Source organism: Nyctereutes procyonoides, unplaced genomic scaffold (assembly GCF_905146905.1).
Source record: "Nyctereutes procyonoides isolate TBG_1078 unplaced genomic scaffold, NYPRO_anot_genome, whole genome shotgun sequence".
Lineage (NCBI taxonomy): Eukaryota > Metazoa > Chordata > Mammalia > Carnivora > Canidae > Nyctereutes > Nyctereutes procyonoides.
This window is the reverse complement of record NW_026575129.1, coordinates 4,985,428-4,999,378: the sequence shown is the minus strand read 5'-3', so window position 1 is coordinate 4,999,378 and position 13,951 is coordinate 4,985,428. Positions and strand designations below refer to the sequence as shown.

The following is a 13,951-nucleotide window of genomic DNA, read 5'->3' as shown; positions in this document are numbered from 1 at the left end:
GTTTCTGTTCCCTATGAAAACCATACTCTCCTACACCTCCATCTGCCTGGCTGTCATTTTCAAGTCTCAGTCCTGGCCTCTTCTGGGAAACCTCGCCTAACTGCTTCTGGCAAAGCTTGACGTCCTCATGCTTCCAGTCACTCTACTGGACCTTAACAAACAACATTTCCATTATAATTGTTTATTTCCATGACTACCACCCCTCTAGACTATAAAAATCAGGAAGGTAAGGGATCTTACTCATTTTTGTATCATCACTAATAATCAACTTGGCACACAGCATGCACCCAATAAATGTTTTTAAGAATGAATGAATACTAATGCATAACTCGGAGGATCTATCAATAAATTGAGAACCTACTGGAAATATCTATCAATAGATATTGATAAGATGATGCTAATAAGAAAAGAACAATCCATCAGAATTTACTGCTAGCTAAATTAATAACAAGAATTTGAAGGCAGAATATCTTAATTAAAAAGGTAAGCTACTGGAGTGCCTAGGCGGTCAGTCTATTTGACTGGATTTCGGCTCAGGTCATGATCTCAAGGTCCTGGGATTGGGCCCTATGCCGGGCTCTGCACTCAGTGGGGAGTCTGCTTCTCTCCCTCTGTCTCTCTGCCCCTCATCCCATTCATGCCTACACCCATGTTCCCTCTTTCAAATAAATAAATCTTAAAAAAAAAAAAAAGAAAGAAAGAAAAGGTAAGCTGTTATGAAAAATGGAAAGCAACTCATCTTCAGGGAGTTTAAGTGACCTTTCTAGGCCTCAAATCCATCATATGTATTTCCCTAAAACTCTGGTTTGAATTTTTTTCATTCAAGCAATGATCCCTTTCATTTATATTAGATTTTGCTCAAATACACATAATCTAAATGACAAGAAACAGGTAAATGTGGCATATATTGCCCTTACAACATGCTCCAGCCTATTTCCCTAACTTAAGTCATATCCCTTCCACCTTCAAAAATAGTACATCACCACTACAACCTAAGAGCTTCTGTTAAATCAACCCACATTTTTAAATTCAAATATCAAGTTATGAATTTGTCTACACCATAAAAATTTATAAAATCACAGGTCTCATTCACATATCACACATTTGTTTTGTTTTTAAAAGATTTTATTTATTCATGAGAGATATAGGGAGAGAGGCAGAGACACAGGCAGAGGGAGAAGCAAGCTTCCTCCGAGGAGCCTGATGTGGAACTTGATCTAAGGACACCTGGATCACCACCTGAGACAAAAGCAGATGCTCAACCAGGTGCCCCACTAATTACGTTAATACACTTCTTTCTACTATTTAGTTCTTCTTTGTTATCGCTCAATAAAGTTTTGAAATTTTCTTAAGGCCTTATTTTTCTTTTGGTAAATGTAGTCCTAAATAATATTACTTTTGCTGCTATTCCAAGTGGTATCTTCTTTTAAAAATTTTATTATTTGTTGCTGCTATATTAAGATTCTTATCATTTTCATATATTGATTATATTTAACAATCTTGGGTAGCCCCGGTGGCCCAGTGGTTTAGCACCACCTTCAGCCCGGGGTGTGATCCTGGAGACCCGGAATCAAGTCCCAAGTCAGGCTCCTTGCATGGAGGCTGCTTCTCCCTCTCTCTGCCTCTCTCTCTCATATGAATAAATAAATAAAACATTTATTTTAAAAAAAAAATCTTTTTTTTATATTAGCAATCTCGATGAATCCTTATTACTTCTAATAATCTGTCACATTTTCTATGTAGGCAATATATGACCTATGAGTCAAGTCAGCTTTAGAATTTTCAATCCATAGTCTTTAAATATTAACTACCTTTCATTTGTGCCTTTTTTAAAAAATACTTCTGGGGCACCCCCGGTGGCGCAGCGGTTTAGCGCCGCCTGCAGCCCGGGTCTGATCCTGGAGACCCAGAATCAAGTCCCGTATCACGCTCCCTGCATGGAGCCCGCTTCTCCCTCTGCCTGTGTCTCTGCCTCTCAGTCTCTCTCTCTCTCTCTGAATAAATTAAAAAAATAAAAAACTTAAAAAAAAAATACTTCTGGGGGCACCTGGGTGGCTCAGTCAGTTAAGCGTCTACCTTTGGCTCAAGTCATGATCCCAGGGTCCTGGGACTGAGCCCCTTATTGGGCTCCCTGCTGAGCAGGGAGCCTGCTTCTCCCTCTTCCCTTTCTCCTCTGCTTGTGATCTCTTTCTAACAAAATCTTTTTTAAAAATTTAAAAGTAAAAATAAATTAAAAAATATATATACTTATGGGAAATATCTGATCAGTTTTAGGCAATATAAACGTACATATGAGATAATCTAAGATAACATTTAATTAATATATCATATTAAGAGTTTAACTCCCTTATTGGAGAATTATAAAGTTGATAGAAATTGGAAAGAGGATCAGAAGGCATACATACAGAGATTATACACAGACAGATAAAACTGGAAAAAAAAAAAAGCATTTCATGAAACATTTAACCTTTACTACCTGTGAAGCATTCTGATAAATTCTATTTTATTTTTTTCACTATTAGTTGCAACCTACCAAACTGATTTCATAACCTTTAGCTTGAAAACGCTGTCCTAGACCAAGTGGATTACCAACTTTTAAAATAAATGCTGCCACACGCTTCAGTTCCTGCATTTCTGGTTATGTTTAATATCACATTAGCAATAAGCAGCATTTCAGTTGTTAAAGGTTTAATGAGGGGGAAAAAAAAAAGAGGCAGTCTTAAAATGGAAGTGGTGGGATCCCTGGGTGGCGCAGCGGTTTGGCGCCTGCCTTTGGCCCAGGGCACGATCCTGGAGACCCGGGATCGAATCCCACGTCGGGCTCCCGGTGCATGGAGCCTGCTTCTCCCTCTGCCTGTGTCTCTGCCTCTCTCTCTCTCTGTCTCTCTGTGACTATCATAAATAAATAAAAAAAAATTTAAAAAAAAATGGAAGTGGTGGGCAAATCACTTAAGTTATACTGTGGTTCAAAGAGAAAAACAGTGGGAAACAGCTGAGTCTCTACACAGCACATAGAAGTATAGAGATATTGAACTGCCAAGAACCTGGTCCTCAGTATAAGACACATCCTACTCAAATTGGAAGGAACAGTTTATTTTCAGACAAGAACATCATGCTTTGCATCAAAGTATTGTTCACTTGTAGTTTATTAACTTAATACATTTGTTTGATTCTAACCCCAAATTTTATTTTGACTTTATCGCTAAAGCATGAAATTGTAACTTTATAAATATTAAAGTCACATTATAATAAAAAGACTTTAAATCAAATTGGGTCGGGAGATTAGCAAGAATTTTTTCCTTTAAAACAAGTATTTTTTGGGGCACCAGGGTGGCTCAGTTGGTTAAGCAACCAACTCTTGATTTAAGCTCAGGCAGTGATCTCAGGGTTGTAAGACAGCCCCACATTGGGCTCTGTGCTGGGAGTGGAGCCTGCTTGGGATTCTTTCTCCCTTTCTTCCCCTCCTCCCACCCAACCTCCCTAAAAATAAATACATAAAAATTAAAAAGAAAAAATCTTTAAAAAAATAACAAAACTAAAACAGGTATTTTTGGGATGCCTGGCTGACTCAGTTGGTAGAGTGTGTGACTCTTGATCTTGGAGTCATGAATTCAAACCCCACACTGGCTGTAAAAATTACTTAAAAAAAAAAACAGCTTCAAAAAATCAAGTAAAATAGGTATTATTTTTACTTTATAATACACATGTACTACCTCTGTAATTTAAAAGAAAATTCTAACACAAAATAATAAACAAAAGGAGTCAGTAGGCCAAAGTGGAGAAATACCAAAATAAAGCACAAATTCTGCTAGTGCCTAGCATTCTCCATAAAACACTTCAACACACAGCCATAGAGCAAACGTTCACTGAGCAATTCATAGTGCTAGATTCTGTCCCAGGACACTCTGCCTGTACACACCGAACACTAGTCAACTCAATACCCTTACCCCATCTTGTGTTCACACTCCCTTAAATGCCCTCACCCTACCCAGCCTCACCTTCTCACTAAATATAGGGACTTTGTGGTTCATATTTGCATGTCAGCCAGTGTTTGATACATGCGACATTTACCTGCATCCCAGTACCCCCAAATAAGAATTAGATTGAAATGATGTCATAAAAGCCCAAGAAATTGAGCTTATTAAACTCTGAGAGAACAAATTGGAAGATTGCAATCATTGAATTCAGACCATCAAGTACTGGCCAATTAACATTTCTTATGTGTGAAGCACTTCCTCTTCACCAAGTTAATCAATACCTGTCTACTTTTTTTTCTTCCTCTTGTTCTTCAAAAAGATTTGATACTTTTTTAGCTAATGCTAAATTCAACTAATGACATCAGAAAAAAGTTGGACTTCAGCCATAACACAGATCCCTAGTTTACGTAACAATTTCTCTGATAATTACGCATAGTCTCAGAGCAATAATTTCATTTGAAACTATAAAACATTTTCCATTAAAAATTTGAAAATCAAAGCACAAGAACACCAAGTGGTAATCAATCTCTAAAACAAATTAATTTAATAAAAGAGAAACACAAAATTAAAACACTGCAAATGTGTATAAATAATATTCAATGTTATAAATCTCCATTATAAACAATCACATCAGATAATGGTTATGGCTAAATCTTAGAAGATTTAAGGCCCTCTGTGTACACAAAGACATACTAATGTATTTCTCTTTCTAACACTGGCAGTATTCACAAGAGTCATTCTTATTCCCCAACATCAAGATTTGAATGTTTTCTTCAAATATGCAACATAAACATCTTTGAATAAATGCTAATATGTTCAGGCATTTATTTCATGAGCCAAATTGCTTCAATAACTGTAGTACTGAAAGACATTCTTCTATAAGAAGAATAAATGATAAAATGGTATCAACTGATTAGGATTAATTTATAACCAACTATCTTTCTCTTTTTCAAAGATTCTTAGTTGAGAGAGCAGAGAGAGCGAGCACAAAAGGTGTGAGAAGGGAGCCCAATGTAGGGCTGGATCCCAGGACCCTGAGATCATGACTTGAGCTGAAAGCAGATGCTTAACTGATGGAGCCACCCAGGCACCTCCCCAACTACCTTTCTGAATAACGCAGCTTGAGAAAATTTTAACAGTCAATACTATATAAAATTAACACATACCACTGACCATATCATTTGCAACAAATAAATTATAACTACATATCCCTACCTTGCCCTGGCTCTCTACCTAGCTCTTCATCCCCTTCCTATTTCTATTTTTCTTCCTCCTACTTGCAATGATGACATTCGTTAAACTCCCTGGTCTTGGGACGCCTGGGTGGCTCAGCGGTTGAGCATCCACCTGCGGCTCAGGGCCTAATTCCAGGATCTGGGATCAAGTCCCACATCGGGCTCCCTTCATGGAGCCTGCTTCTCCCTCTGCCTGTGACTCTGCCTCTCTCTCTGTGTCTCTCATGAATAAATAAATAAATAAATCTTAAAAAATAAAAATAAACTCCCTGGTCTTATTCTTTTTCCCCTTAGGGGAATTGTTTATTTTTTAAAAGTTCATTTCTCCTGTCTTGAGGTAGTAGACTCACCTCTTCTATCATCCCTTTCTTTTGCCCAGAAACCATACTGACCTCCACTAGGATTCCAGACCCCTTTGCTGGATTTTATGGCCCTCGATCCTTTCTTCTTCAGTTCTCAACATTAATTTCACCTCCAATTAAAAAAGTCTCCCCTCAAAAAAAAAAAAAAAGTCTCCCCTGTCTTCACATCTCTTTTAATATTTCCAGCCTAAGTGCCTCAGAACTCATACTGTTTACACACACACACACACACACCCTTACCTCCTCCACTACCAATTCAAAGCCTCCTATCTGCCAAATGTCGCCAGCCAAGCCCACCTCTTTCACAAAGCCTTCCTTAGCTATGGTAGGCCCAGGAAGCCCTCACTTATCTAATCACAAATTGAGTATCATCTGCTCTGTTCATCTGATTTGTCTCAAATATCAGTTTCTTTGAGAACTAGTAAATATAGACTAATATTTGTCTTCTATAGTTTTCTTCTCAACCAGTCTTATAAACATATAACATCCCTAAGCTAAAGTGCTATTAACTGCAGCTAATCAGTTAAAAATCATCCTTTTCCCATTGTTTCTATATATTCTTACCACAAATGGTAAGGGTAACAAAATATAGTAAAAATGATTTCTGAAGTTCCAAACTGAAATTTTATAAACACATTTTACATAAATAAAAATAACCTAAGAAAAACTGTTTATCATTATGTAGGAATAATTTTATCTTAGTACCATCTTTGACCAATATGTAGTTATCCATAATTACCATAAGATACAAATATGGCAATATTTGTGCCAATATAATAATAAATATGAAGTTTCCAATAGTCTTTAAATGATAATCCACAGAATTAAAAATCCTTTGGAGACCTCTTGTGGCCAAAGAACACAAAAACCTTAATACTTTAAAATTCATATTCCATAATTCCAAGGCATTATTCTGCCTTTTCTTACAAAGCTTCATAATTTCCTAAATATTAATAAAATATCAACCAGTAACTGCCAAAAATTGTTTTTACCTTCTTTACAGCAGAAGAAAAACAGGGGATGCTAAGTCTGAGACATGAGAATCTATCTACCTATTACTGTTTAAAACAGATAAGAGTACATCAAAAATAAAACTTTTCTCCTTGAAATTTCAAGGCTATATGGTTTACTGGTAGTAAATATGTAACAAAATTTTGACAAGCCATGTTGTTCATCACTAATTAAGAGCACCCCCTATGCTCACTGTTGATAATTCTTTTTCTTTTTTTAAATAAATAAGGCTGGGATCCCTGGGTGGCGCAGCGGTTTGGCGCCTGCCTTTGGCCCAGGGCGCGATCCTGGAGACCCTGGATCGAATCCCACGTCAGGCTCCCGGTGCATGGAGCCCGCTTCTCCCTCTGCCTGTCTCTGCCTCTCTCTCTCTCTCTCTCTGTGTGCCTATCATAAATAAAAAAATTTTAAAAAAATTAAAAATAAATAAATAAATAAGGCTATGATTTGTATATCAAGTTGATAAAGGCTAAGTTTTACAAATGTTAAATGGACTCATTAGCATTCACAGAGGAAATTAAGGTAGGACCACACCTCACACAGTAAAAGTACAATAAAGAAAAAGTGAATTAACAGTTAAATGCTAAAAATTAGATAAAATTTTAAAGAAAATTAAATTGACTAAAATACAGATGATTATAGAATTTGTTTCAGAATGGGGAGAGATCTAAGTAAAAATAATGGAACACTACTATAAGCATGGACAACTTGTTTGATCCAGTCTACTAAAAACACATAGAAATTGTGAATTAAAATATAATCAAAAATGTTTCAGGGCACCTGGGTGGCTCAGTGGGTTAAGCATCTATGTTCAGATCATGATCTCAGGACCATGTAGCTGGGCTCCCAGCTCAGCGGGGAGCCTGCTTCTGCCTCTCCCTCTGCCTGCCACCCCTCCCCTGGCTTGTATGCACGCTCTGTTAAATAAATAAAATCTTTAAAAACAAAACAAGACAAAACCTTCTTCAACGGAGTGGAACAACAACAACAAAGAGGAAATCCCTAAGGGCCAAAAACAAAAACAACAGGGGAGACGTGTGTTTCAGACAGCTGTAGGTGGAAGATAACACCATAAAGGGATATGCACAGGGAGCAGAATAAAAAGGAATTCCAGAAGAGAACAGGGCAGAGGCAATATTTAAAAATATAATGGCCGATAGGAACAATAAAATAATTGATAATAGAGCACTTTCCCCCTATAGAGAGCTTTCTATGCCAGCCACTACAAACATTTTACCTATATTAATTTATTTAACCCTCACAACAATCTTATGAGGTAAGAAGTCTTATTATCCCTATTTTAAAGAAAAGGAAACTGAAGAACAACACAGTAGAGCACCAAAAGTCATTAAGGGGAAGAGCCAATCTTCCAACCCAAACCTCATACCACAAGAGCCACTATATTTGACTGCTTGATTTTCGAATCTCTAGTACTCTGTTCTGTCCATAGATAAAAGTTAGCTTTAGACAGTCACGAAAATGTAGATTTTTATTTTGCCTAGTTCAGTATGCAAATAAAAATTACATGTGCTCATTAAAAATAAGAAAAAATTACATATTCTCAATGCTAAGCAAAGAAATATAAATTAAAACAAGACAAAGGCAGCCATCAAATTCGGAAAAACCCACATATGACACCCAAACTATCTTTAGTATGCCAAATGGCTTTTGAATCTCATTTGATGAATAAACATTTAGGAATATCACAGGCAATGCTGTTTGCCAGAAAAAAAAAAAATCATTTATGACAATGTCTTATGGATTATTTTCCTATTTTATTCAATTTTTGCCTTCATTATTTGGGGGAAAAAAGTGGAAATCAGAAAAATGCTGCTTGAGTTAAGATGGTCCAATAGTATGGAACTCTGAACTTGCCTCCTTCCTTGAACACAGTTATATCAAGATCAAATCACTTGAAACAACTAGGAAATTGATCTGAGGATTAAGAAAACAATCTGTACAACTGGAAGGAGAAAACATGACAGATGCGAAGTTCAGAGACACGAACTGGGGGAAAGAAAAACCAAGGTGCTGCTATGGGGACAGAGAGCTTTTCATGGAGCAAAGTCAGGGAGAGACGGAGAGAAAGCAGTACATAGGGTTTACACAAAACACCATGGTCTGGGGATCCCCTGGGTCACATGGGGAGAGAACACTCCCTTTCTTGGAGTACATTTGGAAAAGGGTATTTTGCCTCTCCAAGGACAAAAGGCCATCGGCGACCACTAAGCACCCATTCAAAGCAGGGCACAGAGGCACATTCTGGACACATAACCTGGTTTTTCAATGTGCTTCATCATAGATTCCAGGCAGCTACATAGGCATGCAACTGTTTTTCTGGGACAGAACAGAGGCAGGCACAGCTCTGCAAGGCTCTCCAGAGTAGGAGGGGGTCTGCACCTTGTCAACTCCAAGATTTGGAGTTTTGAATCCCAGCCATTGGCTAGAAATAAAACACAGAACTGTGGGGCCGGGCATAGACAGGTTGAAGGCAGAGATATGAGGAAAAGAGAGGTCCTTTTCTGTGAGGACCTCCTGAACAGAAGCAGTTGTCAGTTCCCTTCCCCGGGACAAGGGGGCAAGGTCATGCCATCCTCTATGCTCCCCCACCTCCCCAGCCACCACTGTCAAACTTGAAAGAGAAACACGCCCCTCCAGTGGAAGCTGGAGTCCCCTACACCAAACAAGCCCCTCTGTATCAGGCAGGGACTTCTTACCAGAGCAGGTCTGACTGTGACCAGTGCAGTAGGTCTCTCCCTCAGAAGACCAATACAGGCCTCCTGCATGTACTAAGTCCACAGAATGCTGCAAAGAGCTCCAGTTCTGGTGGAAACAGGACTAGGCTTCTATTTTTTTTTTTTTTAATTTTTCCTTTGGAATTTGGTTTAGAATTGTTTTTGTTCCTTTTCCTTTTTCCTTTCCTTGGATCAAGTTTTTTTTTTTTTTTTTTTTTTTTTTTTTTTTAAATAAGGTTTATCTTAACAAACAAATCAAAGCACACCTGTTAAAGGTCCAAACACTCCCCACTGCAAGCAAGGAGGAACTCTCGACAGGACTGACCTGTGGGAAAGAGCAATCAAAACACAACAGCAGAGTACACACAGCATATACCAGACAGTTCCTAAAGCACCGGGCCCTGGACAGCATATGATCCCTTCTTAATATACATTACTCTCAGGAGCACGAAACATAACAAGCTTTCATGACATGCAAAAGACAGAAACCTATACATAATGACAAGATGGAGGAATTCTCCCCAAAAGAAAGATAAAAAAGAAATCACAGCCAGGGATTTCCTCAAAACAGATACAAGCAATATATGTGAACAAGAATTAAAACAACAATCAGAAGAATACTAGCTGGGCTAGTATTCCAAAAGGCCTAAAAACTGGTCAGGCTGAAATAAAAAATGCTGTAACTGAGATGCAAAACCAACTGGATATAATCACAATGAGGATGGAAGAAGCAGAAAATAGGAGAGGTAATACAGAATATAAAATAATGGAAGGTAACGAAGCCTAAAAGAAGAGGGAAAGAAAACTATTATTGTAAATAAAGACTTAAGGAACTCAGCAATTCCACAAAGCACAATAATATCCATATCCCAGAAGAAAAGCAGGTAAAGGAGGCAGAAGGTTTATTTGAACAAATTATAGCTGAGAACTTTCCTAATCTAGGAAACAGGCACTCAAGAGGCACAGAGAACTCCCCTCAAAATCAACAAAAATAGGTCAACTCAAGCCATATCACAGTGAAACTTGCAAAATACAGAGATAGAGAGTTCTGAAACCAGCTAGGGACAAAAGGCCCTTCACCTACAAGGGTAGACGCATAAGGTTAGCAGCAGACCAGTCCATAGAAACTCGGCAGGCCAGTAGAAACTGGCATGACATAGTTAATGTGCTGAATGGGAAAAGTATGCAGCCAAGAATACTTTATCCAGTGAGGCTGTCACTCACAAGAGATAAAGAGTTTCTAAGACAAGGAAAACTAAAGGAGTTCATGAACACTAAACCAACCCTGCAAGAAATATTAAAGGAGACCCTTTGAGCAGGAAAGGGACTAAAATCAACAAAGACTAGAAAGGAACAGACACAATCTATAGAAACAGTGACTTTACGGGTAATACAATGGCACTAAATTCGCATCTATCAATAATTACTCTGAATGTAAATGGACTAAGTGCTCCAATCAAGACACAGGGTATCAGAATGGATAAAAACAAAACAAAACAAAAACCCCAGGGCCCAACCAACAATGTGCTGCTTACAAGAGACTCATCTCAGACCCAAAGAAAAATGGAAGTGTTGACTCAACTAACTGACTTTAATCTGTTATACCTAAGTCAATTGAATATATACACAGTTATAAAGAAAAATGAGGGCAGCCCCGGTGGCTCAGCAGTTTAGCGCTGCCTTTAGCCCAGGGTGTGATCCTGTCGATTCAGGATCGATGCCTGGGTGGCTCAGCGGTTGAGCATCTGCCTGCGGCTCAGGGAGTAATTCCAGGATCTGGGATCAAGTCCCACATCGGGCTCCCTGCATAGAGCCTACTTCTCCCTCTGCCTGTGTCTCTGCCTCTCTGTCTCTTTCATGAATAAATAAAAATCTTTAAAAAAAATGAAAAAAAAAGAAAACCAAAGACATAAAATATTGGTAATAATTTTAGAAAACGATAAAATTTTTTACAGATTTTATTAATTTTTTTTAGGTGTTCAAAAGCAGCACCTCTTATTAGTCAACTGTCTCACTTTTAATTATTCAAGTTTTAATTCACTGTCAGGAAAGTGACATAAGGGGACCATAAGGGGATCTGAGTGGCTCAGCTGGTTAAGCATCTGCCTTCAGCTCAGGTCATGATCTCAGGGTCCTGGGATTGAGCACCACATCAGGCTCCCTGCTCAGCAGGAAGTGTGCTTCTCCCTCTCCCTCTGCCCCTCCCCCCACCTGTGTGCTCTCTCTCGAATAAATAAAATATTTTTTAAAAATAAAATATGGGGACTTGTTGCAAAATTTTTCATCTATCCAATGGCAGAGACTGTTTAAATGATCCAGTGTTAGCAAGGTTCAACCAATGCTCCAATATTGTAGTGATAAAAGTATAAACTGAAATTACCCATTCTAGCAAGCTACCAAAAGCTTTGTAAGTATTTATACCCTGTGACTCAGCAATTCCATTTTTAGGAATTTAGCTTAAGGAAATACTTAGAAATGCAAACAAGTATTTCTATCAATGGATATTTATCACAGTTATATCCGTAAAACTGAAAAAGATGAATGCAACATAACAAAAGGGAAATTGATAAATTATCCATTTACATGACTGAATGGTATGTAATCACTTTGTTTTCACTGACTACCCATTGAAATCACTGAAATATTAGTAGATGAAATGATGGCCTCTAGAATTTGTTCCAAATAAATAATTCAAGGAGAGGGGTGGTAGGGATATGGATGAAATAAAATTGGCTGAGCTGAGCAATGCTGAAGCTGGTTGATGGATTCATGGGGGTTCACTACACTATTCTGTATAATTTTGTGTATGTTTGAAATTTTCCATAAAATAAAATAAAATTTAAAAAATAAAGTAAAATTTTCCATTAAAAAGTATGGGGAATTTTAGGTAAAAGAAAAGGACACAAAATGATTTTGCAACATGAATCCAAGCTTATAAACCAAAAAAAAGTGATATACATGCATAGGAAAATCACACCAAATTTAAGAGTAATTATTTCTGTGTTATAGGATTTTACTTATTTTTAACTCTTCCATTTTTCTGGGTAACTCCTAGTTTTTCCTAAATGATCATGGATTAATATTATAACCAAAAAAAATATTATTATGAAAGCTACTTAGAAATTCATTTTTTTTAAGATTTTATTTATTTATTCATGAGAGACACAGAGAGAGAGAGAGGCAGAGACACAGGCAGAGGGAGAAGCAGGCTCTATGCAGGAAGCCCGACATGGGACTCAATCCCGGATCTCCAGGAAAACGACCTGGACTGAAGGCAGCGCTAAACCGCTGAGCCACCTGGGCTGCCCTAGAAGTTCAATTCAAATGAAAACAGAATACTCTTAAAGAATAAAAAAATACATGAAACTCCACTTAATCAAGTAGTTTGATTTCCTAGTTGATTTGTCAACCTACTAAATAACAATCTTTATGGGCTCTCCTGCCTGGTCTAAAGTCCAAATTTCTCAATATAGAATCCTCTCCAATGGAGCCCCAGCCCACCATTCCAGCATCTTTTCTCCCTTGACACTCCTCTAGGTGGCAGTATGGAATGGTCCCAAAAATGTACCTTCATGTTTGTCACTTTGGGAATCCAGTTAGGTATGTACACATCTGCCTCTCCTGGATTATAAACTCTCCCAGACATGGACCACAGCCACATCCTCTCCGTATGCCACAGTGCTTAGCATAGCGCCTCATAAATAAGAAGTGTGACCTTAGATCTAATATTTAAAATTTCTAGACACAACCACAAATTAAAACTTGCAGCATAAAGTATTTTCAAAATTATTTAACCTTTATAAGAAATAAACTCTAAATCATCTCCAAAAACTGAAGATTAATTACCAACTAATATTAAAACCCTTTACAAGTCCTACATTGGGATGCCTGGGCGGCTCGGTGGTTGAGTGTCTGCCTTCGGCTCAGGGCATAATCTTGGGATCCGGGACTGAGTCCCACATCAGGCTCCTTGTGGGGAGCCTACTTCCCCCACTGCCTGTGTCTCTACCTCTCTCTCTTTCACTGTGTATCTCATGAATAAATAAATAAAATCTTTAAAAAAAAAAAAAAGTCCTACATTTAAGCTGATATGGGTAAAATTTTTTTTTTAATTTCCATGACTACTGTTAAAATATTTTTCTAAGTAAAAACTTTTTAACAATCTTAGTAAGTTTAGGAAGTACCAATTTGGGAAATAAACGTGAATTTCAAAATCAGTGTTATTTTCCTGTGATGTGCCAACTTACCTAGCAGCTGTGGTTCTGTGGACAAGTGTCTCTGTCTGTTCTGACAAGCGTGAGGGAAGCAGCATCTCCACTGGCTGCAGGCACAATATCCGAGTTTCTAGCTCCGAACGGGAAGCAGAGTCTTGGAAACTATCAAACACAACCTCACCTGTGACAGGCTGCACTCCCTAAAAACAAACACACGATGACACAGAAAAAATATTTTTCCCAATTATAACAACACATTATAAACATGGAAACAGTAAAGAGGATATACTCTTTAGTATGTAGTCCATTTCTAAAGTGTTTAAATACCTGTGTAGTTTCCAAAATTCTTATGTAATAAGTCAGACTCACCTATATCTAAGCTATGCTAGAGGAACTTTAGAGATACTCTGAGTTAAG

General features: G+C 37.8%; 1 protein-coding gene across 2 annotated transcripts in view; it reads right to left on the bottom strand.

Moving 5' to 3' along the window:
* Positions 1-13,951, bottom strand: part of MSH3 (mutS homolog 3) — a 181,445-nt gene that overhangs the window by 148,453 nt on the left and 19,041 nt on the right. For both annotated transcript variants that reach the window (XM_055342287.1, XM_055342288.1), the window contains one exon: positions 13,568-13,734. In XM_055342287.1, the coding sequence (XP_055198262.1) occupies positions 13,568-13,734 (167 nt within the window). The remainder of the gene's footprint in view (positions 1-13,567; positions 13,735-13,951) is intronic.